Raw genomic sequence first — 26,169 nt, 5'->3', positions numbered from 1 at the left:
TCTGAGGAGCCAGTCGGAGCGCGCCGGGCTTCTCTCACGGCATGCTGGGAATTGTAGTCCTGACTGTATTTTCCCCTGCGTCTGCGTACTCCTCCGCCCTCCTCCTCCTCCTCCTCCTCCTCGTCGCTCCCGGCTCCCGCCTCCCGCCTTCTTCCTCGCGCCCGCTCGCTTCTCCTTCTCCTTCCGCCTTTGTTGTGCGCGTGCGTCTTTCGCGCGCCTGACTTTGGACAGAAGCCGCCTCAGGTTGGACTTGGACTGGCTGCCATCTTAGGCGAGGAGCCGTCGCCTTTCTCGCTGGTGAGGAGCTTGCTGTGTGCTCTTTGGGCTGCCTCGGTAGAGGAGCTGGGCCCGCGGGGGCGGGGTGGGGGAAAGAAGGCTTTTATTTCTGGGCCTGCGGCGAGGCTGAGGCCGAGGGAGGGGGCGTCTAAGGCAGGGCGGGGAGCTCAAGGTAGGCCTGGCTTGCGAAGGGTGGGCGGCGAGAAGGGGAAGGCTGGCAGCAGGTGCAGCAGCCTCGCTTAGGGGGAGGGAGGGGGTGCGGTGCGTGGGGTCCTGCCCTATATCCTTCGAAGGGGAAGGGGATTCCGTTCTCCCCTCCCTCTCCCCCATCTCCAGCCTGTGAGCTCAGTGCCTCCCCGCTTTACCTGTGGACTGAGAGGCATTCACAGCTTCAGACTGAGGGGTTTGGGGATGATGGGAGACACCCCCTCCCATTACGGCCTCTTCTCCCTTCCTCTCCTGCTATGCCGTCGGTAGGCGTTTTCTTTCCCCCTTCAATGAAGTTGTTCGCAGGGATTGTGCACTCAAGATGGCTTAATTTTCTTCCCGGTCCCCCTTTTCGCGACCTTGTGTTGTCAGGAAGACGAGGCCCGGTGGGATGGATGGAGGTGTCCCGAGGTGGGTGGCCCTTTGGTCTGGGACGCAAAACTGGGGGGGGGGGTGTATGTGTGACCCGAAGATTCCCAGCCTCAGGGAAACACTCCAATGCTGTTTGTGTAAGTACGCGCTGTAGTTATGTGTATTCTTTGCTGCTGTCCACATCTCTTGGCTCTTTTCACCCATTCCAGTTTCGTTAGCATTTATGGGAATATTGTTTCCTGGATTGTTCTTTTTCTCGTTGGCTTCTGTATGTCTCTGTCATCTAGCGGCCATATCGGGACAGCACCAGTTGTTAAATACAGGGAATGCGCTCTCTTCTCTTCCACCTGCTACTTTTTAAGGAAGCCAAGCAGATCCTGCTGTTTAGGTTATTGGGTTTGGATGGCTTGGGGGGGGGATGATGTTTTGGAACTCTTAGCTGTGAAAATCTTGTACATTTCAAAAGGTGTAGTGCGGCCCTGACCAACTGAGACTCTCTTGGCTTGTGTCCCTGTGTGGTTACAAACACAGTATCCCCTTGACGCTTTAATGATGTTTGCCTTTGCAAATATACATGTTGCATCTATACCTGCGGCATAAAGGGTGGATTGGCTTTTGCTAGATGGCTTTTGGTCATCTTATGGGGTGCTACTCTTAAGTTTAGAACAGGCAAGATATAAATATAATGAAATGCAGTACATACCAGTAATTGATATGAAAGTCATCAATCTAAAGTTGAGGATTGTTAGCAACTGTTGTGTCTGTTGTTCCAGTTGAAAAGGCTGAACTGCTTTTAAATTCAGATAGTTTTTGAATATTAAACACTGAACAGCAGAGCCTTCATCTTACAGGATTTGGAATGGGTGGTAAGGTAAAGGTAAAGGGACCCCTGACCATTAGGTCCAGTTGTGACCAACTCTGGGTTTGTGGCGCTCATCTCGCTTTATTGGCCGAGGGAGCTGGCATACAGCTTCCGGGTCATGTGGCCAGCATGACTAAGCCGCTTCTGGTGAACCAGAGCAGCGCACGGAAACGCCGTTTACCTTCCCGCCGGAGCGGTGCCTATTTATCTACTTGCACTTTGATGTCCTTTCGAACTGCTAGGTTGGCAGGAGCTGGGACCGAGCAATGGGAGCTCACCCCATTGCGGGGATTCGAACCGCCGACCTTCTGATAGGCAAGTCCTAGGCTCTGTGGTTTAACCCACAGCACCACCCGCGCATTTAGATGGTGCTAAATATTTTAAATTATTTCAAATGTTAATGGGAAGGTTTCCAAAGCTTTATACTACCAGTAATAACAGTCTCATTGCAGCAAATGTGTGGGAAGAGTTCTTTGGATGCATATTACACTGTAAGGAGGGGAATTGCTATATGGACATAAAGCCTTTCTAATGGTTACTCTAATGTTAGCCCCTCTGATTCCAGTAGTTCATGTAACTGTTCATAAGTTTTCAGCCATTCAGCAAGATTCTGTGCATAATTCGTTTGACCTAAGTCTCTTGAAATCAGGTGACTTGTTAGGCTCTACAATGACTAATTGAACGGGAAGGTTGCAATCCTGTACATACTTACTTGGGAATTGGCCCTATTGACCACAACAGATCTATTTACAACCTGTTTTGTTCTTTTGCTATTATTCTTTACTCAGTAATTTTGTAGTTGTGCTTGAAAGATTGCCTCGCTCTCTAGGGACCTTGTGCTACAAGTTGGACAAGAAATGTTAAAAGATGAATACAACAGAATCTTGAGACGTCTTTGCTTGTAACCACTTGGGATAAAGTTACAAATGTTTGAGAAACAGTACCAAAAGAGGGGAATATGTCTTAAAACAGAAATTGCTGTAGTCAGTAGGACTTACTGTATCACTGGTATAAGTCTAAAACCAACTGCACTTGCATCCTGATCCTGTACATGCTTACTAAGAAGTCAGTCCCATTAAGGGTGACTTGTTTCTTTTTTTGTATGCTTATGTTTGGGGCCTTACTTTCAGATGCACTTGCACTGTAAGTTGTACTGAGTTAGGTGGCTTTTACTCCTTAGTAAATTGCAAACTTTATCTTGCAGCACTGCAAAATATTTTAAATACATAGGAAGTCTGAAAAAAGCTTGTGAATTATTATTGAATATACATTTAAAAATGAATTTAAATTGTGGACGAGTCATTTAAAAAGAAAGTTCTACTCATAAATCTTAGCTCCAAGTAAAGGTATTTCATTCTGCAGTCTTAAGTTTAGCACTTTTTGTTATTACAAGGCAGATGAATGATAAATTGATATTCATGTAAAAATAGCACCATAAAGCCTGAATTTGGAAACTGAAAACAGACATGGTTTTGTAGGTCTCACCAAAAATTACTTGTGTTCTGATTCATTTGGCAGCTAACAGGCAAATATTTATAATGGATGAATGCCAATAACACACAATGATGCTGTTGCCAAAACAAAGTTGTTTTGTAAAAGAGGCCATTGAAATTGTGAACTAAATCATCTTGTATTGCATATTGGGTGCACACAAATGTCTTGCATTAGACCACAGTTTAAAGTGTTTTGATTACGGTGCACACCTCAAAAGTTCCTGTGCCTGACAGACAGGGCATGATAGCAATAACTAATAACAATTAGTATTGAGGCATACTGCCTCTGAAACTGGAGGTGCTGGTAGCTGTCATGGCTAATAGCTTTTGATAGACATAATTATCCATGGATTTTGGAGAACTATCCTCCATGATGATCTAATTCTGCTGTAATGAATGGTTTTAAAGCCATTGGAACCAATGACCATTGCTTTACTTCGTGGTTTTCACTTTGTGGAAATAGGCTATAGAATAGATAAGGTGATGGTCTTTGTTGGATCAATATCTATTGGTATAGGACCAAAACATATTCTTTGGAATTCAGCAAAGGGCAAATCTATGGAATGCTGTTTGTGAAAACTATGCTGATACACAAGAAGGTGTCCTCAAATACATTTGTTAGGATGCTTGAAAACTTTTTGTTTTGAAAAATGGTACATTCAGAAACAGATAAGAGAAGGTGGCTTATCTTTAAAAGGCATAATGTCTCCCCCACTTCATAGATTTCTTTGTTCAGTGGTATTTGGCACTGATTCTGAAACTGCCAGGCGATGACATGTATAATGATAGGCTTTGTCAATAGGAACTTGTCCAGTGCAACCAGATAATTCCCAAGCTTGTTGTCCTTATGCTCATTATGGACCTACAGATTGTGAAATTGGTTTGTAATTATGAGAAATTTGCTGTACAGTACCTGTTTGTTCTTACATCAAATATGAAAAGCATTTACCATATTTTTCGCCCTATAGGACGCACTTTTCCCCCTCCAAAAGTGAAGGGGAAATCTGGGTGCGTCCTATGGGGCGAATGCAGGCTTTTGCTGAAGCTTGGAGAGCTAGAGGGGTCGGTGCGCACCGACCCCTCTTGCTCTCCAGGCTTCAGGAAGACATCCACAGCCTAGGCAGCCCTGCGGGAGTCCCCGCAGGGCTGTCTAGGCTGCGGATAGCAGCTTGCTTCCCGGAGCGCCGGGCGCGCTGAAAGCAGAGCGCCCCTCGCGCCGGGCAGACATCCGCAGTGTGGGGAGTCCTGCAGGAGTTCCCCGCAGGGCTCCCCATACTGCGGATAGCAGCCTGCCGCCCAGCGCGAGAGGCGCCCTGAAGCAGAGCGCCCCTCGCGCCGGGCAGACATCCGCAGCGTGGGGAGCCCTGCAGGAGTTCCCCGCAGGGGTCCCCACGCTGCGGATAGCAGCCTGCCGCCCGGCGCGAAGGGCGCCCTGAAGCAGAGCGCCCCGCGCGCCGGCCAGACATCGGCCAGCTCCACAAGCTCGGGGGACAGCAGAGAGGCGCAGCGCCGCCATCCCGCTGTTCCTTAACCTGGTTCGGTTTCCCCGACCTGGTTTGGGGGGGGAAATAAAGGAAAAAAAATTTCCTTTATTTCCCCCCCAAAAATCTAGGTGTGTCCTATGGGACGGAGCATCCTATGGGACGAAAAATAAAGTATATAAAGGAACAGGAGCAGTTGTTTGAATGTTCCCACTGATCTTTATTGCAGTGTCAATGTTTCTTTAAATATAAATGTTAATAAATAAATAAACTCTTCCAGGCTACAGGCTCATTGTGAGCATAGGTTTAAACTTGAAGACCTTCTGCATTCAGGTATCGTGATTCAGGGTCTTTTTCCTATAAAGGAAAAAGTACCGGTATATACAAACTCAAAGGCCAGATGAAAGAGGTTTATGAAATTTATTTCCAGAAAAGTATTTCTCTCTAACTTGTTAATTCTGTCCTATAGTACATTGTTTTCTAAACTTGTCTGATTCCCTTGTCTTCTGAGGTGCTGTTTAAGAAAATAACATAAGAATTGTAACTTTATCCTTGAAAACTTTGTTTTTAAGAATGTGTAAATAGTATCTGCCTCAAAGGACTCTATCCTCTAGCAATCTGTGTGAACCACTATATTCTAGATGTACATATTGATTAAAAGAGGCTAGTGCCAGAGCAACAACTAATGCAGAGATGCAGCATGGACATTCTCTGAGGGATTATAATTCCCACTGCGTTGGGAGTGATTGGATAATCCAGTTGTAGATTACAGAGAAGTGGCAGAATTACCTCAACCCAGTGGAAGCTGTTTTGAAGGAGGCAAGGCCAAAGCATGCAAAGATGCACAGGTTGGTTGCCTTTATGGGTGGGCACTTCAGATTCTCGGTCTTCAGCTGCTTAATTTATATCCCATGATAAAGTAGCAGATTCATATATTTTCAGATGTATGGCAAGGTTTTTTCTTTCAGATGTTTGAATAGGGATGACAGCATCACAGTTGGAAGCAAAACTTGAGAACATCAGAGAAAAGTACTCTTGCAAGAGAAAACATTAATAGGATAGATTTCTGATGAATTCAGTTATTAGGAATTCTGGGTTTTTGGACAAGGCTGAGAAAAATATTATAAACTTTAAGCTCATACACCTTTTTTATTATGAGTAGCATCCACCAAGCCATATGTGGAGTAGACCTGTTGAAACTGATGGATTTCAATTAGTCACAACTTAAGTCCATTTATTTTCATGGCTCTATGAGTATGGCTTGACTGGAGGTTTGCAGGGGGAAAATAGATGAAATAAGTGGGCCAACCCCTTCCCCAACTGTCCAATGAATACTGACCGTACTTTGTACATGTAATTCTGACTACTGTGGGTAAATACAGTGGTGCCCCGCAAGACGAATGCCTCGCAAACGAAAAACGCGCAAGACGAAAGGGTTTTTCGGTTTTTGCGTCGCTTCGCTAGACGAATTTCCCTATGGGCTTGCTTCGCAAGATGAAACGTCTTGCGAGTTTTTTTCCTTTTTCTTAAAGCCGCTAAGCCGTTAATAGCCGCTAATAGCCGTGCTTCGCAAGACGAAAAAACCGCAAGACGAAGAGACTCACGGAACGGATTAATTTCGTCTTGCGAGGCACCACTGTAATGGGAGGAGGAATAGAATGGAGTTTGTTTTATTATTTTATTTAATTACAATTATACCACTTTTATCTTTAGTGCTTGTGTCCATGTTGAATCCTGTTGAAATCCCAGGTACTGCACAGGGTTCCACTTATAAGCATTAGTTCGTAGAATGGAGTCTTGGTAAAGAATTTGGTCTGCTGTTGTTCACAAATTGCATATTTCTTGTGGGATATGCGTGCAAGTAAAACTAACCAGAATAAGTTATTCTGTCCTCTTATGATAACCTCAAGTTACTCTGGAGTACAGTAAAAACTTGTTTTCCTATATTTTGGCTGCAATTGAATTTTTAAACCAAGGTTACATAATGCTTATTACGATCATGAGGAAAAATGCAGTTATACCTGCACAGTTGGATTTTCCAGTAGTGTTCAGTGTACAAAAGAAATGTTATCTTTTTAAAAATATCTCAATTTTAAAAAACAAGATAGCAGCAACCAACCCATGTAATATACTATTTGTTACAAAGAGCTCAGAACAGCATATATATTCCCAAGGCTATTTGTCATGGAGGCAATGCTTGGAACTCATCTACTTGACATAGAGAAGAGCACTATTGATAGCTACTAATCATGATGACTATGCTCTGTCTCCACAGTTGGAAGTAGTAATGGTTCTGAATGCCAGTTACTGGAAGCTCTAGGATCCTGTGCTCTAACTCTGCTTATGGGTTTCCCACAGGCATCTGGTAGGCCACTGTGATGCTGAATTAGATAGGCCATTGGCCTGATCCAGCAGGCTCTTCCTATGTTCTGATGGCAATGACAGTGGTGGGGGTAGCCAATGTGGTGCCCGGCAGATGTTTTGGTCTAAACTCTTATCATTGGCCATACTGTGGGGGATGTACGGCAGCTGGGAGTCCAATGATGTCTAAAGGGGACTATGTTAGCTATTCCGGCTGTATGTTATAGCTTCACTGCATTTATATGGCAATTTTATACTCTTAATACACCATGAATGGAGATATGCCAATACTAGGTTGGCAGATGGCCACTATGTTCTATGTGTGGTCAGCTTCAGAGGGACAGGGAAGGTACAACAAGGAGAAAACAACACGGTGTCAAAACTACATACATACACAGAGAACTGTGCTGACAGCAACACACACATACCATCCCACTCAGAGGGATGAACACAGGATGGTGTTCATCAGGATGGTGAGGATATGCCTCCAGCACACACTACATGTAAGATAATTTCCACTTCATCTGCCCTGGTTGCACAGCCACCAAGATCTCTGCTGCTTCTGGCCCCATGCATCCTTATAGGCTGGAGTCTGAATGCTTGTATGTCACTCACAACCACTTTTTTTGGAAGAACAGCACATACAAAGGGAGGGAGGACAGTCCACGCAAAACAAAATTGATGTAGTTTCCCGGGCCTCCAGAGAACAGGACACAGCCCTCCCTAGGACAAGTTTCAAGACCAAATGAGGGGAAGTCACTGTTGCCAAGAATTAAAGCGAAGTGGCCAAAACATCCAATAAGACAGGCACACACTAACTGCTGCAATCATTCTTCAGCAGCTCCCTACATAAGGTTAGGAAGCACATAATGGGAGTTTGAGCCCCATTAGGAGGAAGGGGCAAATATGTTCCTACTCACCTTTTGCATGCCTGGCAAAATAACATAAAATCATAATCATGGCAAAAGAGGGAGCTCCTGGGATTCCCAATCCACAGTTCGAGTTCCACAATATGTTCACACTCAACTTCAGCAGCAAGACAGGCATCAGACAAACCATGGGTCATTGACATCATCCCACTGCAGCCCATCGATCAGATGTTACGATCACTGGGACTGCAAGTTAAACCCTAAACCCAAGCAGCTTGTTTTCTATATTAGCTGTGGAGAACCTTTCATGCACAAGTCTGATTAGCATGTCAGTCCTCTGAATTTGGGCCATGTGGTCATTTTGTACAAATCAGGCCTATATGTCAGTCACATGAGGACAGGTGTGGATATTTTTTTTTATCTCCAATCTAAGCAGTAAGACATCTTTTTTTCTAAACATCACAGCTCTAAGGCTGGAGATGAGCCTTTGGCCACTCCCACACCTTGAACTGTCTCATATGGTATCCCACATGTCAACCATATGTCAAAATTAACTGTAGAGTGGGCCAGTTCTGGAGCCCGTTCTCTGGGTGGATCCAGTTCCCTACTCCCTTTTTACATCCTTGAGGCCCCTTGTTTGAATCCAGGTGACAACTGCACACTCAAAAAGGGTTGGACTGCTATACCAGGCAAACTAGCCAGTTAGGAGATGTGCTGTGTGAAGCAATAGCCTGCCTCCTATACCGACCATTTAGCCCCTTTTGCCAATACTTCTCCTTGGTGACCTATGTGATACCTCCTCTTCCTCACATTTTGCCTGATGGGGAAGGATCATAGGCTGGTGTACATCTGTTTTGCACGTTGAGGATCCCAGGTTCAATCTCTGGTATCTCCAGGTAGGATAAGAAATACCTTCTTTTCTGAACCCCTGGGAACACTGCCTGTCAGAGTAGACAACACTGAATTAGGTAAACCAATGGCTCCTTGACCCAGTATTAGGCAGCTTTGTATACTCCTAGCCTTGCTAGGTAGCATCCCAGTAGACATAAATGCCCTTCCCAGTCCTCCAGCCATGTAAAAAATCAAAACCCAAAACAGATGGCCTTGTGACAGTCTGGCAGAGCAGGGCTCTCTCATATTTCTGGGAACCTTGTGAGCAGAGAGTTGGGCCTACCGACCCTGAGACCATTCCTTATGATCCCATCCTAAGGCCCACTGAAGCCCCGTCGTACTATGCTCTAGAAGAGGAATTCTCTTACCACTCCCTAGCAACAAAGACGCATGGCAAAACGTGGCAATGCCAAAGCCTTGACTCATAGGCAGTTTTAATTTCACTGCGAGGCCCACAAGACCTGGATGTTGGGTCCTTGGGTTAGGGCTAAGGCAGCAGTCCCAGGGAGTGACCTTCAATGGTTCAGGCCTCCTGCATGGATGCTATCACAGTTGTTCAAAGAAAAAAATAAAATAATAATTTTTCAGCAAGGGAGTGGCCACGTTGCGTTTATTTTTTCCTGGGGTACTCTTTTTGCACTAGCTGCCAGGGAGGTAAGCTCGGGGTCGGGCCAGGGCTAGGCCATGCAGTTCCTTGCGGCTTCCTTGACCCTCCCGGTACCCTCCTACCTCTCTCCCTTGGTAGTGGCGACAGTAAGCTGGTGCTTGGCTGGGGGGTGGCTCTGTGGCTCTGCGGCCGTAATGCTCTGGCAGAGCAGCTTTTAAACTGTTGGGGGCAGGGAGGAAAAGCCCACAGGAGCTGAGTAGGGTTTGGAGCAAATCTCACTCGAATACCGATGATAAAATTAATGAAAATTTAAATGTGGGAGGTATACAACTCAGCACTGTGAATGCAGGAGCACATGATTGCAGTTGAGAGAGGAGAAAGCATCGTAGATCAAAATGGAAGTGCCAAAGACACTTGAAGAGTGAGTCTTGTATATTTTCTGTGTTTATACATATGCTAATGTTAGAAGAGTCCAAGCCAGTGTGGGTTAACTGAGGTGGACTGCAGAGAGCCAATGACACACCGTTACCTCTGCTGCAACATGTAAGTGGTGTTAAGCCAACTGGGAGCAGAGATCATAGTGTTCTTAAATTAAATATACTACATATAAACAGTCAATCACCAAGAAAATCTGACACAGTAACATTTGATTTCAAAAAGTGAGACTTCCCCAAAATGAGTGGCTTGATAAAATGGAAGTTGAAAGGCAAAGTCAAGAAGGTCAGATCAGATCACTCCAGAATGCTTGGGAGCTGTATAAAAATACAGTCTTAGAAGCTCAGGAAAGATACCATGAGTGTGCAGAGGATGCCAATGTGGTTAACAAGTGGAGTCAGAGAAGCTATTAGAGGCAAGAAGGCTTCCTTCCAGCCAGGCAGTCATGCTTCTGGTATATTCCATTAGCTCTGTTATGCCCAATTTCCATTTTACCCCTCCCCCCAGTTGCACTCAGTGTTATCTGGCCTGTGACAAAGGGTCCACAGTGGACTAGGTTTGGGGATGGGGAGATTTTTTTGCTTGCTTTTTTCTACTTCTGCAAACATTGGGTTTCTCTCAACCATGCTAATACTTCCTGTTCCAGTTATGTAACTGGATGTCAGTGGCGAAGTTTAGGAATATAGGATAGCAATTGTTCATATTTATTATTTCATTAATATTTATTAAATTTCTATGTTGCCCTTCATCTGAGGAATAGAGGGTGGTTTACAATATAAAAACACAAAAATACACACAACATTAACAAACAAAACAATGCCCACCAAGTTAAAAGGCTACAGATTGTTTCATTAGCCAAAGTCCTGGGAGGAAAGGAATGTTTTTGCCTAAAGATATGTAACGAAGGTTCCAGGCAAACCTCCCTGAGGATAGCATTCCTCATGCATGGAGCTACTGCAGAAAAGGCCTGTTCTTGTGTTGCCACCTTCCAAAGCTCTGACAGGGGAGGCACATGAAGAAGGGCCTCTGATGATGATTGCAGGGTCCAGGTTGTTTCATATTGGGAGAGGCAGCCCTTGAGCTTTTGCAGTACTGAGCCATTTGAGGCTTTATAGATCGAAACCATCACTTTGAATTGGACCAGGAAACTAATTATTTAATAATAAATAAAATTATAATTATTCTGGTGGAATGATCCTAATTTTTAGAGTTGTTCTGATTCCTGCCAGTAACAAACGTGTATGCTAGAGTCACTGTCAGGAAAAGCATTTTGCTGCACCACCCCCGCCCTAATCTAGCAATCACATCCTCAAATATCACTTAGGAAGCAAAGGGTATTTCTGAAATTTACCTTCTTACGGCTCTTCACACACCAGCTGTACAAAGTTTGCTTTGCCCTTGGTCCCTTTGTGCTGATTGTTTGCCTCTTACTAGAATGTTACTGAACAGTCAGTTACATCACAGCACCTCAAGCAATTGTAGACAATTAAAATTTCTATGATACCAAACCCTTGGTCAGTAGTGAGGGCTTGTAAATTAAATTAGTAAAAGATAAAGATAAAGAATTAGTAGGTATCTTCTAGCCAATCAGTTGTTGTGCTTTGAGAACAAGACACTGTAAGCCATAGGCTTTTATTCCCTCCTCCTCCTGGAGTTGGATTGTTCAGACCATAGTTAAGATTAACTACACTTTGTCTGTAGTTAAACATGTAAAGTTCATGCTTTAATGTGACACCTATTGTTATTACCATCATAGGTACCTTGAAACAGCATCCATTCAAGGTATTTCCTACTTCAAATATATGTGCTAAATATATTTTATACTGAGTAAAATTGACACACGTCTGCAGTTCATTCTCCACCTTCTGACATTCAATATAAAATGAAACAGGATATTAAGAGTAGAAGACACTTAAGTGCCAAATAGTCTTTACTTCTGCCTTTAAAGAAGGCACTTGCTGCATCTTCTGTTTTATATAGTGCATTTAAAAATAGACAAGTGTGACAGCCTTTAATCTGTTTGCTACTCACCTATTTCTTTGGCTAGAAAACGTTTGTTCAATTTAAACTTAATCTCCCAGTTTAAGCTTAGTTAATTAGTTTTCCATGACGATTGCATGTAGGGGAGATAAACTCATAAGCCTGCTTATTAACAGTATTTTGCCTATTTGCAACTTTTAAAAAATAAATACCTTTCAACTAAGAATAATCAGTTCCTTCAGTCTTTGACATCTTTTTATATGCTTTACAATTCCTCATGTAAAGTGAGGATGCTGAAATTTGGTGAACAGATGCGGCTAAAGCTTTCAGAATGGCCATATTATAGATGAAGTTAATAAATTCAACAATTAACTCAAAATGAGTTATTTGCAACACTATTTGGGGTTATTTATTAACCTTAATTCCCCCCCCTTCAGTATGGCAGCCAGTTTGGGTACCTCAGCCCATTTTATTTCTCCCTTTCCCTAGCCTCCATCCCCCAAACAGTAAGCCAGCACTGTATGGCCACTCAGCCGTCATTGGCCTATTTTGGGTCCCCAGTAATGCTAGTGATACCTCCCTTGTCTGTGTGGTTAGTGCTGTTTTGGCTACTTAAATACTTGCACTTAGAGAATGAGTTTTCCATTACTTGTATAGGTTGCTGGTGATGTTTCAGGGCTCACTACTGTCTTGATTGCTAAACCTGTCAATTACAGTTGTGAAAGCTCTTAAAGATTCAAAATCTGCAGACTTGCATAATAGTGAGCATCAGAAACTTCTCCTTACCTAATGTTTTAGGGTTATTGGATGCTTATATGAAGCATTTCCTTTTATAACTGTTTCAGATGACTAATCTCCTACCATGATGATCATGTGGTATAAGTCATGGGCAAAGGAGGTCCCGATTAGTTGAATTACTGAGGCCCATGCACTTCAGAGGAGCATTTTTTTTAACCAAGTGAAATGTGATGCCCTTGAACTGTTCAGACAGTTTTGCCACCAATGGGTTATGTTAAATAGAGATCACTGCATGGCATAAAACTCAGCATCTGAATTCACCATTAGGTTAATAATAACAAATAGTAACTTTCTCTGTCTGTTGTATTCCTTTCTGTTAAAATTCACACAGGTCTCCTCCGTGGTGCTGTCAGACACTATAGCTAGAACATTAACCTATGGTTAATTTTGACAAGTTGAAAGTAACTTCTAATTGTCTCTGTCTTTTCAGAGATAATCAAACAGGTTGCGTGTCTCTGCTAAATAGGAATTACTTCATATGACTGAAATAAGCCCAGAGGCTTTCCTCTTAACCATAGGGACAAATAAAGCTAGGTTGTGAAAATGCTTTTTTAACCATCACAGAGTTTTCTTAAAGTAGGCAAATTAGAGCTGTGCGTCCCAAGATAGGCTGGTTATATTCCTGGCCCCCAGAAGTTTGATTCATCTCCATCCATGGAGTCCCATGCTCCATAAAACAAATCCCCCACCTTTCTCATATGTGCATACAGCAAGCTAACTATTCGCAATAGTAATTATAGTAGGAAGAAATTAATATTAATCATGCTTAGCATTTATATAGTGCTTACAGCAATTACCCTATGTTTTATTGTTGTAATTCACATAGCAATCTTATAAGGATGCACAGTATTATTTTTATCTCATCATTTATTTTTGCTTTGTATCTCACCTTTTATACAAGGAACTCAAGGTGGCCTACATAGCTCACCTCATCTCCATATTATCCTCCTGTAAGGTATGTTAGACTGAAAGATGGTGACTGGCCGAAGGTCACCCATGTTACACATGGGGAACTAAAGGTGAGAATGCCTAAGTCCACCTAGTATGTTCCTGGTAGAGGTAAGACCAGGAACTTGCTGAATATGTAAGCTGAATCTGATAGTCATATTCAGGAGTGCCACATGGAGTCCTGGTTCCTCTTAATCATGTATATAATTGTACCTCCCTGGGCTATAACTGGGGAACTGCATGCATAGTCTGGGAAAGGAGCCTGGGTCCTAAAGCATGATTCTTCCAGCAGCAGAGTCTTTCCTCTTTGCCGCGAAAAGGATAGCAAAGGGAAGTAGGGATTTGGAATTGACTGAAGAGAGAAAGGAGGGGACACACACAAAGGAATCATAAGCTCTTTGTCTCCTTTCCCTTCCCTGCAATTCAGCTCACGCCATGTGAATTATTCATAGATTCCTATTTGTGTAAAAAGCCGTACATGTCAATGGGGCATTATGCTAGAGTGCTCAGCCTCCAAAATGAAAAGTCCTATTAGTGAGAGAGACCCCCTAATTCACTAAGTGAGGGAAAAATAACCAAGATACTAACAAAAAGTACATATTCAGTGCAAACACGAAGAGGTGGGTGTTGAAGAGTAACAGTGGCAGGATCCTCCCTGACCCCCATGCATTCTGCTGCTGCTGTTGATGGTTCTGCAGCAGTTGAAGCACAAAGCTTCTGACTGGGGGGGGGGGGGAATGTGGCAACTCTGTAGGAGTCTGTAGGAGTCCAGAGTTTCCACACAGAAGCAAAGCTGAAAATTACTAAATTAAAGGAAACTGCTGAGCTGTTGTTGTTTTTCCCTTTTTTCCTCTATTCTTCTTATAAACTACATAATTAAATTAGCTGCCATTTCTAGTAGGGAAATGTTTTTGTTCATGAGGTGAGAGCAGCACATCATTAATACAGCAAATTCTAAAAGGTTCTTGATCATAAAGCATGCTTCCTATAGCTAAGGATTTCCAGGAAGAAGAAACCACTGCTGACATCAGCTAGGCAAATGTTTGAAATATTAATTTTATTACCAGCCTGAAAGTGTTGGTTCCTTATTGATTCAAAGGTGATAACTTTAAAACACTAAGGTCTGCTTATCAAATTGTCAGGCATATTAAAGTAAACTTGAAAATAGGAATAATTGATTCCTTGAACTTTGAAACTAAAAAACTCTGTTTTATATGAGACCTTCCAGTCCCACATCTAAGATTATGATATTCAGCCCTACCAGATGTATGGGTTGCTGTTGTTGTTGTTGTTGTTGTTGTTGTTGTTGTTGTTGTTGTTATACAACTTCAGTCAAGTCTGGCAAGTACTCTCCAAATCTTAGTGGAAGTGTCCAGAACTATGTGCTGAAATATATTGACACATGGGGTTTGCGGAAGCTGTTTATAACTATGTGCCATTTTGGAAACTCTTTGTGGAGTTATTAGATAGCAGTTTGTACATGAAGAAATATTTCAGTGGGGTTTAATCTAGTGTGAGTAATTTGTTTCAGTTTCATTTATGTATGCATATGTAGCTGTTTTCCAACTTCAGTTTGCACTAGTTATTTAGCTGTGTTTTTATTGTGTCTAATGACACAGTTTTCCTGTATATACAGATGTTATACTAAATATTTTATAGTTAGATCTAATCCAAGAAAATTGAGGGCAAATCATTTTGTTCTAATGAATATAAATACGAGAAAGGGATCGTGGGAGCCAGTGAGGCAGGGCAAGTTGGGTAGCTCACACTGGAAATTGTTACTAGAATCAGCTGAGACCATGTCAATACTTTTCCTGTCGGTGTGGAGAATCAGTTAACAATGTCCATTTGAAAGGGGTGAGGGATGTATCAGTGGTGATTGTTTTTGTTGAACATTTATTTCTCTTTGTAACCATATGAATGAATGTTTGATTCAGCTCTGTCATTGAAAGTAAATGGATGTGATCAAGATGAAGACACAACCTTATTCCCAAGCCACTGGTTGCTTGCATCTGCTAATGAGTTGGGGTGGAGGAGAAGAGTACCACATATTTTGGCTCCTTCATTACAAATGATCACAACAGGCATTTCACCAGTATTTGTTTTGTTCTGGTTTTCCTTAAGAAACATTGGTCTGTCCATCACGTATAAAACGATAGAATTGTAGAGCTGGAAGGGACCCTGAGGAATAGCTAGCTCAACCCCCTGCAATGCAGGAATCTCAACTAGATCATAGATGATGGCCATCCAATCTCTGTATAAAATCTTCCAAAGAAGGAGAGTCCACAACCTCTTGTGGGAGTCTACCTAGATATCCTATAGTGTAGTTGTCTAATATATTAATGCATATGGCAACTGAGCTTAATTTTATATTTTTATATTTTCAATTGAACTCAATTTTAGTCTCTTTGTCTCAAGAGTAAAGTTATTTTTTCTTGTTTCTTCATTCAGGTTCATGTACCTTCCTGTGGTATGGCTGGCAATGGGTCAAATTCAGAGCCTATCAGTGGACTAACTATGAAATCACAGCTTCAGATCACTGGTAAGTGTCTCAAATAGTCCTGCTTGCTCACTGTAGAGCCTTTCCTTTAAAGGTAACTGAAGGAATTGCAGACTCCTATCTTTGTGACCTTTTCCTACATCTTTGTGGGAAAATCTAAAACAAATCCTACTGGAAGGCATATAAAGATCCCTCATGTCAAGTCAAGCCATTTGCCCATCTAACTGTAACTGCCCCAAACTCCTTAACATTGTCAGAACGTCTTTCCCAGCCTTATCCAAGATTTCTTTTGACTGGAGATGCTGAGGATTGAACATGTTCTCTGTCACTATTTCTCTGTGACCACTGGAACAGAATTTTTCCACTACTATGTTCACATTGTTCCTTCTCTTTGTTGATTCAGAGGTGCTTTAATGGAATTTTGCGCCAGAAGCCTTTAAATAATTTTCCTGTTCCAGCTAGTGTTGTTGGTTTAATCACTCTGCTTTGTTATTTCAGTGTCTTTTAAGCAGGTTTCTACAGACCTTTTATAAATTGGTTTTAACCCATTGCAACTAGTGCATAGTGGGGAGCTTGTAGCCAGGGCTGCTGCAACAAACAGCCCCACAAGCCTTCTTGAGGCAGAGATGCGAGAGGGCATCAGAGGAGGGAGGGAAGGAAAGAAAGAGGGATAGAGTCCAGTGTTGCCCGCGGTGCCCCTGACAATCATTGAAGGCAGCCAGGATTGAAAACCACTGGCCTAGGGAATAATCTTTAAGGGAAAGAATGCACATTGCCTCCTTTTTTGTTGATTCATTAATATTTCTTTGAATGTATTAATGGATATCAACAGTGGTCTTTGAAGGAAACTTTAATTTTGGCTCATCTTCACTATGACAGTTAAGGCCAAAAATATGGTATATGAATGAGTGATCAGTATAGACTCCTAGCTTGAAGAACCAGATGATAGGTGATTTTTTTATTTTTAAGGCACTGGGGGCAGTGTCGCAACTTACTTTTAAAGTCTGTTTTGTTTTGAAAAATCTGTTTCATCTATCATAACTGTGTTGTAAGTAGTTAACACAGAATCTACTTCCTGCAAATTATTTATTATGTTAGAATTTAGCCTCTTCACCTTGTATATAACACCCATGAGTGTTACTTTAGAAAAAATGTCCCAGTGAGGCCTCACTTGAGTCAAGAAAAATTGAGTGTTACCAAGGAAAGCTTGGCTTAGCTAGTCAATATTTGCAATGACCCAGGCACTAGTGCATCTACTGCAAAAACAGGAAGAGGACTGTGTAGGTCTGCAGCATTGTCAGTCAAGATAACAACATCATAAGAGACTGCCAACATTGGGGAGACTGGATACGGAGAGATCTCAGCCAGGAAATAGGGAGATTTTGGGGAAGGAGTTTAAGCAACCTCTGCTATCTATCAAGAGGTAGGCAGACTGGCCCAGGAGGCAACAGATAAGCTTGCCTTCGTGATCTTAAGCAATATGTAGAGAATTCCACTTATCTCCAAGCAACAGATGACATGTTCTATGATTGACCACTCACACAAGTGATAAGCCATATAGCCAAGTAGTTGCCACTTCTTAGCCACTTCCACATATCCAGTGTGTACTTGTTTGTTTGTTTACATGGAATTATCTGTTTACATTGCACTTAACAAAGAACAGGTTTGCCTTGCCCCTACCTCAAGAGGTTTATAGGGAAACAGAAGAAGGGAAGGGAACTGATGGCAGGGATGAACAAGGGAAGAATGTGCAATTATTTTAGTTACATGCACTTTATTTGCAGGATATTGAGAATAGAGGGTTGTTTCAAAGGCTTCATGAAAAATGTGTGGAAGGGCTTGAAGCAAGTGACCATAGGTAGTCACATGAAGAGATGTTCTAGAAGGCCATTCCAATCATAAAGAAGAGCAAGGGAGAAAGAGTGGGTTTGTTTCAAGTAGCAGAAGATCTCTTCAAATAATTGAGTAGAGTAGACCTGGGTAAGCGAAAATCACAGGAAGCGGTGTGTTGGGATGCAACAACAGAAAAAAATTGGGGGTGGGGGGAGAAACAAGGAGGTTTTTGAAGATAAGGGCAAGAAGCTTGTGTAACATCCTGGTGCTGGCAAAAAACCAATTCTGGGATTTAAAGAAGGGCTTGAAGTGGTCAGACTGACAAGATATGTAAGTAATTTTGGCAGTAAAAGTTCTAGTAGATGTGAACAGTTGATGGTGAGGCAAGACCAGAGAGAAATAAGCCACTTGCAATGGTGCGAGCAGAAATAAAATATATCTTGTCTGAGTGGCAAAATTGCCCCAGCTAAATGGTACAATTTCTAAAGAGAAAGATTTTTATTTGCTTGATGTTAATTTTGTCGAGTCAGGCTCACTTTCTCATTGCTTAACTCACACACTGAAGAACACACTTCAACTTTCTAAATAAAGCACATTTGTTTAAAACTTATTACTTATTTCACTTTCGTAACTGCTGTGAGAGACTCAACACTTCTGGTGCTAAATTTGACTAGTGTAGCTATATAAATACCACCAAGACAACGAGAAGATACGCAAAATTAATTGGTCCACTTTTTGAAATGCTACATGCTGCAGACAATAGTGGTAACATAAAAGATTGATTGTGGTTGGTATGGTACAGCATAAGAATTTGTGTGAGTGCAAATGGAGCACACAGAACTTAGATTGTTGCATGCATCTTTACACCTAACTTAAAATGTGTGTATCTTTATGTTTACTTTAAAACAGGGGTCAGCAACCTTTTTCAGCCATGGGCCAGTCCACCGTCCCTCAGACCATGTGCTGGGCCGGACTATATTTTGGGGGAAAAATGAATGAATTCCTATGCCCCACAAATAACCCAGAGATGCATTTTAAATAAAAGGAAACATTCTACTCATGTAAAAACACACAGATTCCTGGACCGTCCATGGGCTGGATTGATAAGGTGATTGGGCCGCATCCAGCCCACAGGCCTTAGGTTGCCTACCCCTGCTTTAAAATGTGTCCTGTAATTACTTAGCAAAAGGCGGGCATACCAGCAACAAGAGCTAAATGAATCAGAATTAGGATGGTGAATATAGTTTTGGAAAGGTTTAAGAAAATTAAATGGCTTGATATAGTGATGACTTGACAAATGTTTCATCTTAGGTTTTAAATTGATTGAATGGAAGGGAAAATCTTTGGTCCAATGTAAATATTACATCCAAATGAAATGACTTTGTGCCATGGTGTCTTTTCTGTCAATGTAAAAGAGTTGTAATTTGGCTGTGGTTCCATAATCTACTTTGCTAGGTAATAGTAGAAACTTTAGAAGTTGCTGAAGCAAATAAAGCACTGATTCATTCTCTTTCAATAGTTATTTCTGCGAAGTTGAAAGAAAACAAAAACAAATGGTTTGGACCCAGCCCTTACGTGGAAGTCTCAGTTGATGGACAGTCAAAGAAAACAGAAAAGTGCAACAATACTAATAGTCCAAAATGGAAACAACATCTTACAGTGTAGGTTTGGAAATGTTCCTTATTTTGTTATTTTTTTATAAGAAACAGAAATGCAACCCCCTTATACTGTGGGATGGATATTGACAAGAGAAAAATGCAGGTCTTATCAGGGTGTGTGATCATGGGAAATAGTATTTTGTTCTGAGCCATTCCCAAGATCTGTAATTGGAGAACTCCAAATCTTCCCCCCCCCATCAGTTTTAACTCATTCACCTGATTTGTATAATATCTAAGTGCACACGATCACACTGTGACCTTATAACCCTCGATAGCTTCACCCTTGTCATTTTAATTATCCCAGTGACTTAAATGTTGTATACTGTGATGCCAATAAAGGTTATTGGTTTGATTTAACTGGTTTAAATGTTTTAGATTTTTTTGTTTGTTTTTAATTAAGCATGGAGGCAGACCAGTAGCTCTGCAAACTAGGTTATATGGGTTTCAGCCCCTTACACTGTGTAAGGTGTGGCACTAGGTGGGTTCCCTGAGCCTCATGAATGGCTATAGGGGGGAGTACAGGGAGTTGTTCCATAAAAGGGAAGCCCAGAAAGTCCCAATGTACATAGGTGAGCAACTTTAAATATCTTTGTATCTGAACCAAGGTGTACAAGGAATGAGGAGGGAACTAAAGAAGCATACAGTTGCTAGAAGAAAGGTTATTTCGCCCTAAAACTTAGTGAAAGGTGTATATACTGTTCTTGCTTCTAAAACTTCAAAACCTGCATGTAAAAATCTGCCTGTAAGATTTACCGTGAAATAAATACACTTAGAGTATTATTATTTTTTGTGCACAAGGTTCCCCATTTACCATATTTTTTGCCCTATAGGACGCACCAGCCCATAGGATGCACCTAGTTTTTAGCAGGGCTCCCTAGGCTTCAGCGCGCCCCACGCTCCATGCAGCAGGCTGCTGTCCGCAGCCTAGGGAGCCCTGCGGGAACTCCCACGGGCTCCCCAGGCTTGCTGATAGCTTCCTGAAGCATGGAGTGAAAGCCTGCATTCGCCCCATAGGACGCACACAGACTTCCCCTTCATTTTTGGAGGGGGAAAAGTGCGTCCTATAGGGCGAAAAATACGGTATGTGCTACTGAAATAAACATATATTTGCAGGATTAATTTCTGTCATAAAAAGCCACATTTTTCTATAAATGTTACTACTGTTTGGAATATGATAGCTCTTGGAAGATCAATTGATTTGTGCATTTTTTTTGGGTGTTTGTGTCAATTTTGTAATTGTAAGTGACAGGTAAGAGCTGTTTGACAGTGGAACAGACTCCCATGAAAGGTGGTGGACTCATCCGCCTTGGAGATTTTAAGCAGAGGTTAGGCAGCCATCTGTCATGTATAATCTAGTTGAGATTCTGTTGGAAGGGACCATGAAGGGTCATCTAGTCCCACCCCCTACAGCAGGGATCAGCAAACTTTTTCAGCAGGGGGCCGGTCCACTGTCCCTCAGACCTTGTGGGGGGGCGGCGGACTGTATTGTGTGTGGGGGGGGGGGAATAAATGAATTCCTGTGCCTCACAAATAACCCAGAGATGCATTTTAAATAAAAGGGCACATTCTACTCATGTAAAAACACACTGATTCCCGGACTGTCCGCGGGCCAGATTTAGAAGGCAGTTGGGCCGGATCTGGCCCCCAGGCCATAGTTTGCCTACCCATGCCCTACAGTGTAGGAATCTTTGCCCAACATGGGGCTCAAATCATTGCAGGGTGTTAGATTAGATGACCCTTGGTGTCCCTTGCAACTCTACAGTTCTATAAGTCTATGATTCTAAGTTACTCAGAAGTATTTTTAAATGGAACTTGCGAGTATGCATTACAGTATTTCTTGCTTCTTCTTTTTAGAATTGTCTCACCTGTCAGCAACCTGTGCTTCCGTGTATGGAGTCACCAAACGTTAAAATCTGATGTCTTATTGGGAAGCGCCACTCTAGAAATTAAAGAGACTCTCAAAGCAAACAATATGAAACGTAAGTATACAAAAGCACATAACTTGAAATGATGTAAACTTTGGTGTATATGTGTGTGGGCAAATGTTAATATTAAAGATCTTAAGAAGTGTGATGCCCACCCCTGCAGTCTTCCAGAGGGTCCTAAGAACAAGAAATCATTCCATGAAGTCTCCACTAAAATTTGGTTCATTTGGAACAGAGAATATGCAACTATGCTTAAACTCTTATTATTTATTGTACGGTTATGAGGGCTCTTTTGTTTGATGTTAAAGATATTCATGGATGAGTTTTGCTTCTGCTGATTATTGAGAGAAGGGTGGCACAACCCGATGATGACATAAAAATAAATGAGAATTATACATTGTTCTGCTAGGGACATTTAGGGAAATCAGAACAATATACCATATAACATTAATTCAGTGCTAAGAATCTGATGATACCTGTTCCATGGTAATTGTTGTGGGCTTTACCCACAAGAGCAAATGCTCTAGATGAATTCTGCTCAGTGCAGCTGTTGAATATGGACTATAATCTTTGATTGCATGGGCTGAGCATGGATGTCAAATTTAAAACAAGGAGCTAAAGCTTCAGAATCCCATTTTTCAGTAAGGGAATGACCCCCATTTAGTAAAGTTTTCTGAGGCTCACCATGCGCAGTGATCACTGAATGTGTAAGATGAAATGGAACTGTGGTCATTTCTTAAAAGCTTTCCTCAGCTTTTTCATGAAATTGTATAAATCTTAATCAGTTCACTGCAATAAAAATACAAGGCAGTTAAGAACATTGGTTTTTTTGTATATTTTCAATAGTTGAACAAGTGGTGGTGAATATGATGCTTATTGGTGACAAAGAATCAACTGACGGGATTGGAGAGTTGTCTGTCTGTTTAGATGGCATGCAGGTAGATCCTGAGCTGCTGAGTAATGGTGATGCTTCAAGTAGAAGTGAGTAATATTTACCTTCTATGTGTGCACGCTGCTGTTGCATCATATAACTAGTTGTTTATATTAAATAACATTTTTTATTGTTGGTAGCTTTTGGCTTTTCTTGAAGAATGCATTGAACCCTCATAAGGACTGTAAGCCAAAGTGCTTTAGGTTACAAACCTATACATGCATGCTTGAGAGTACTGAAGACAGTGACTTGGCTTGCACATAACACTAGGCCAAATCATGGCTAAGCATGAATGAGCACACATACTGGTAGCCACAGTAAAAATTGCTGCTCCCCAATGCTTCTTCTACCACGCTACCTGGAGCTAAGCCACAGTTTACCTTTGCGTTATGTCTGAAGCAGGGATCATGGTTTGTCTCAATCCAGACAAGGTTTATTCTTGGTTAACTGCTTGTGGTCTGTGGGAGGCAAATTACCAAGAGAACCAGTAATTCCCAATCTACCTTCTGCGCACTCCAGCTCTAAAGTACAAAAAACTTTATCCATACTCTGTATTGGAGCTGTTGTGGGAACTCTGATCTCTTGCAATAATTAAAACGCGAATGGCATATATTTTGACCAATAGTGAAAATCATGCTTATTTCTTATGTATCTTTATAAAACAACACAAATGTTAAAATAAGTTTCCATTTCTTTATTTTTAATATTAAAGGTCCTGTGCAGAATGATGGCTCCAGGGCAAAAAATGAAACAAGGTAAGGTGGTTTTCCACACCTGCAGTGGAGTTGTGGAGTGCTGATAGTTGTGATGTTTAAAGTGCTGAGATTTAGCAGTTTTGTAGATATTTCAGAGTATTGGAAACTGGTTGGAAGTGGTCATGGGGATACAAGCATCCTTAGTAGTTTTAGTACAGTGATCTTAGTTTAAGAACAGCTTACTTTATGAACAACTCAGATTAAGAAGTTTGTGAACTTTGACTTGGAAGCAGAACATGTTCCGCTTCCTGTTGAGTGTGTTCCATGGGAAAGCACGCCTTGGTTTAAGAACGCTTTGGTTTAAGAACTGACTTCTGGAGTGGATTAAGTTTGTTAACCAAGGTACCACTGAATGAAAATATTCTCCAGTAGCACCTTAGAGACCAACTAAGTATGTTCTGGGTATAAGTTCTCATGTGCATGCACACTTCTTCAGATACCGTGTGCATGCACACGAAAGCTTATACCCAGAACATACTTAGTTGGTCTCTAAGGTACTACTGGACAATTTATTTATTTCGACTGCCTCAGACCAACATGGCTACCTACCTGAATCAAGGTAATTGTAAGAGTGTCTAGCTTGTAAAAATCTTGGTTATAATAGACACACATTTCAAAAGAAATGAAGAAAATGAAAGCAAAATCCAGTTTCTGTTCAGATCTTCACCAATAAATAATCATTTACTCAGGCAAAAGAGTTGGTGCACGCATATTTTTAAGATGGGGTGGATGACATTCTTGTTTGGGATGAATTCCCCTTCTGGAGGCAGGCAAGGTCTTCACAGGGTCTTCAGAGCTTTTAATAATAATAATAATAATAATAATAATAATAATAATAATAATAATAATTTATACCCCGCCCATCTGGCTGGGTTTCCCCAGCCACTCTGGGCGGCTTCCAACTGAATATTAAAAACAGTACAGCATCAGACATTAAAAACTTCCCTAAAGAGGGCTGGCTTCAGTTGTCTTTTAAAAGTAAAATAGTTGTTTATTGCCTTGACATCTGCTGGGAGGGCGTTCCACAAGGCAGGCGCCACTACCAAGAAGGCCCTCTGTCTGGTTCCCTGTAACCTTACTTCTCGCAATGAGGGAACCGCCAGAAGGCCCTCGGCGCTGTCTTCTCCAAGGGGGAAGGAACTCTCTTACCCACCATATTCACCCTGTTGTGGTCAGATGGTGAGGCCTGCAATCCAGGAATCCTTCCCACAGCCAATCCTGGGTGGGCTTGAACTACCAACCTTCTGGTTAGCAGCCAGACATACTGACCCATTGGACGATTAGTCCAACTTAATTGTATGCAATAGGATAAATACCTCTGTGTCTGTGTCCTTTCAGTTCCTTTATTCCATCCTGAAAAGCACATTGTTTGTGATACAAAGTTTTTAGTTCTTGTAAACTGCAAGTAACAAAAGATTTTATAATATCTGGGTTGACAGTTTTAAAATTCCCTCAAAGTCTGAAGCAGCAAGATGAATTCTGAATATATTCCACTTGAAATAGTGTTTATTAGTACCTTTTGAAATATATGTGAAACAGGATCATGGCCATGTTTATGCTAAACTAAAATGCTGCTGCTGCTAATGCTAATGTTAGGCTCTTGACACTGTGAAGATTCTGACTATAAGCCTGTAAATAAGTGGTGTAGTTAATTTTATGTGTAGTTTTTACTGCCTTAAATTATCAGAATCTTCCAATTGTGTTTTCTTAACACATTTTAATTAAAATATACATTTTGTTTGTTCAGGATATATCAAGAAACAAACTCATAACACATACACAAAACAATGTACATTTCAGTTGAAAAGTTAAATATGGATGTTTTTGTTAGCTATTACAAAAGTTCTTTGTGGTTATAATTGGTCACAATGTAATGATCATGACTAAAGTTTAATGATGGTTTGTTTTTTGTTCCGAGTCCAAGCTACTCAGAGCATTAACACTTGGCTCAGTTGCCTGAGACAGCCTCAGTTCATTTTAAACATTTTCTTGCTCATTATGCCAGAAATTCATAGGTCTCCTTTCACAACGTCAACCTTCCACAATAATAAAAATAATTTATTTTACAAATGGTAAGCTATTTCAAAGACGCAGGTGGCGCTGTGGGTTAAAGCCTCAGCGCCTAGGACTTGCCGATCGAAAGGTCGGCGGTTCGAATCCCTGCGGCGGGGTGCGCTCCCGCTGCTCGGTCCCAGCGCCTGCCAACCTAGCAGTTCGAAAGCACCTCCGGGTGCAAGTAGATAAATAGGGACCGCTTACCAGCGGGAAGGTAAACGGCGTTTCCGTGTGCGGCTCTGGCTCGCCAGAGCAGCGATGTCACGCTGGCCACGTGACCCGGAAGTGTCTCCGGACAGCGCTGGCCCCTGGCCTCTTGAGTGAGATGGGCGCACAACCCCAGAGTCTGTCAAGACTGGCCCGTACGGGCAGAGGTACCTTTACCTTTACCTTTAAGCTATTTCATCTAGTCAGAAGTTTTTATCAGGGTGGCATTTCAAATAATTGCAGATTTGCAAATATTTGAATAAGATGTCCTGTATTTCTCTGACTCTTATAGAAGGATTGATATCTAAGGAGCACATTTCTTGTGGTTTATGTTATTTTGCCCACTTGAAGTTTTTATAATTGAAAATAAAATGATTGTCAGTAGTTGGCTTGAGTATATGACAATTCAGCCATAACCCTATAGATGCTTTTTTGTTTGTTTTAAACCTACCTACCCATTTTATTTATTTGAGAGCTATCAACTCCTTACAGTTGCTATCAAGTTTTCAGTATCATTTACACATACCAATGTAGTTAGGAAGCTGTTGTAAAATTTGTAGCCTAAAATCTAAGCTGGAGAAAAATTAATTAAGCTACAGTGTTTGTTTTATCTTTAAGGTGAGCATTATGAGCCTCCGTGACTCATATTTCTGGTCCAGGAGCATATGTTTTGATGGCATCACTATATATGATCATATATATGTTTCTGAACTTTTATAAGAACA

The 26,169-nt window shown here is 41.7% G+C and overlaps 1 protein-coding gene across 3 annotated transcripts in view; it reads left to right on the top strand.

Moving 5' to 3' along the window:
- ITCH (itchy E3 ubiquitin protein ligase) overlaps nt 1–26,169 on the top strand; it is a 50,147-nt gene continuing 23,978 nt past the window's right edge. The window contains exons 1-6 of one of the 3 annotated variants that reach the window (XM_083746192.1): nt 1–297; nt 16,032–16,122; nt 19,433–19,574; nt 21,426–21,550; nt 22,343–22,477; nt 23,140–23,182. In XM_083746192.1, the coding sequence (XP_083602318.1) occupies nt 16,053–16,122; nt 19,433–19,574; nt 21,426–21,550; nt 22,343–22,477; nt 23,140–23,182 (515 nt within the window). In that variant the 5' untranslated portion in view covers nt 1–297; nt 16,032–16,052. Of the gene's footprint in view, nt 298–16,031; nt 16,123–19,432; nt 19,575–20,638; nt 20,696–21,333; nt 21,551–22,342; nt 22,478–23,139; nt 23,183–26,169 lie in introns of those variants that run through there. The other 2 variants (XM_083746193.1, XM_083746194.1) reach the window with 2 other exon arrangements.

Source organism: Podarcis gaigeae, assembly GCF_964106915.1.
Source record: "Podarcis gaigeae genome assembly, chromosome: 6".
Taxonomy (NCBI): Eukaryota; Metazoa; Chordata; class Lepidosauria; order Squamata; family Lacertidae; genus Podarcis; species Podarcis gaigeae.
Note: the sequence above shows the minus strand (reverse complement) of the source record. Positions and strands in the feature narration are given on the sequence as shown.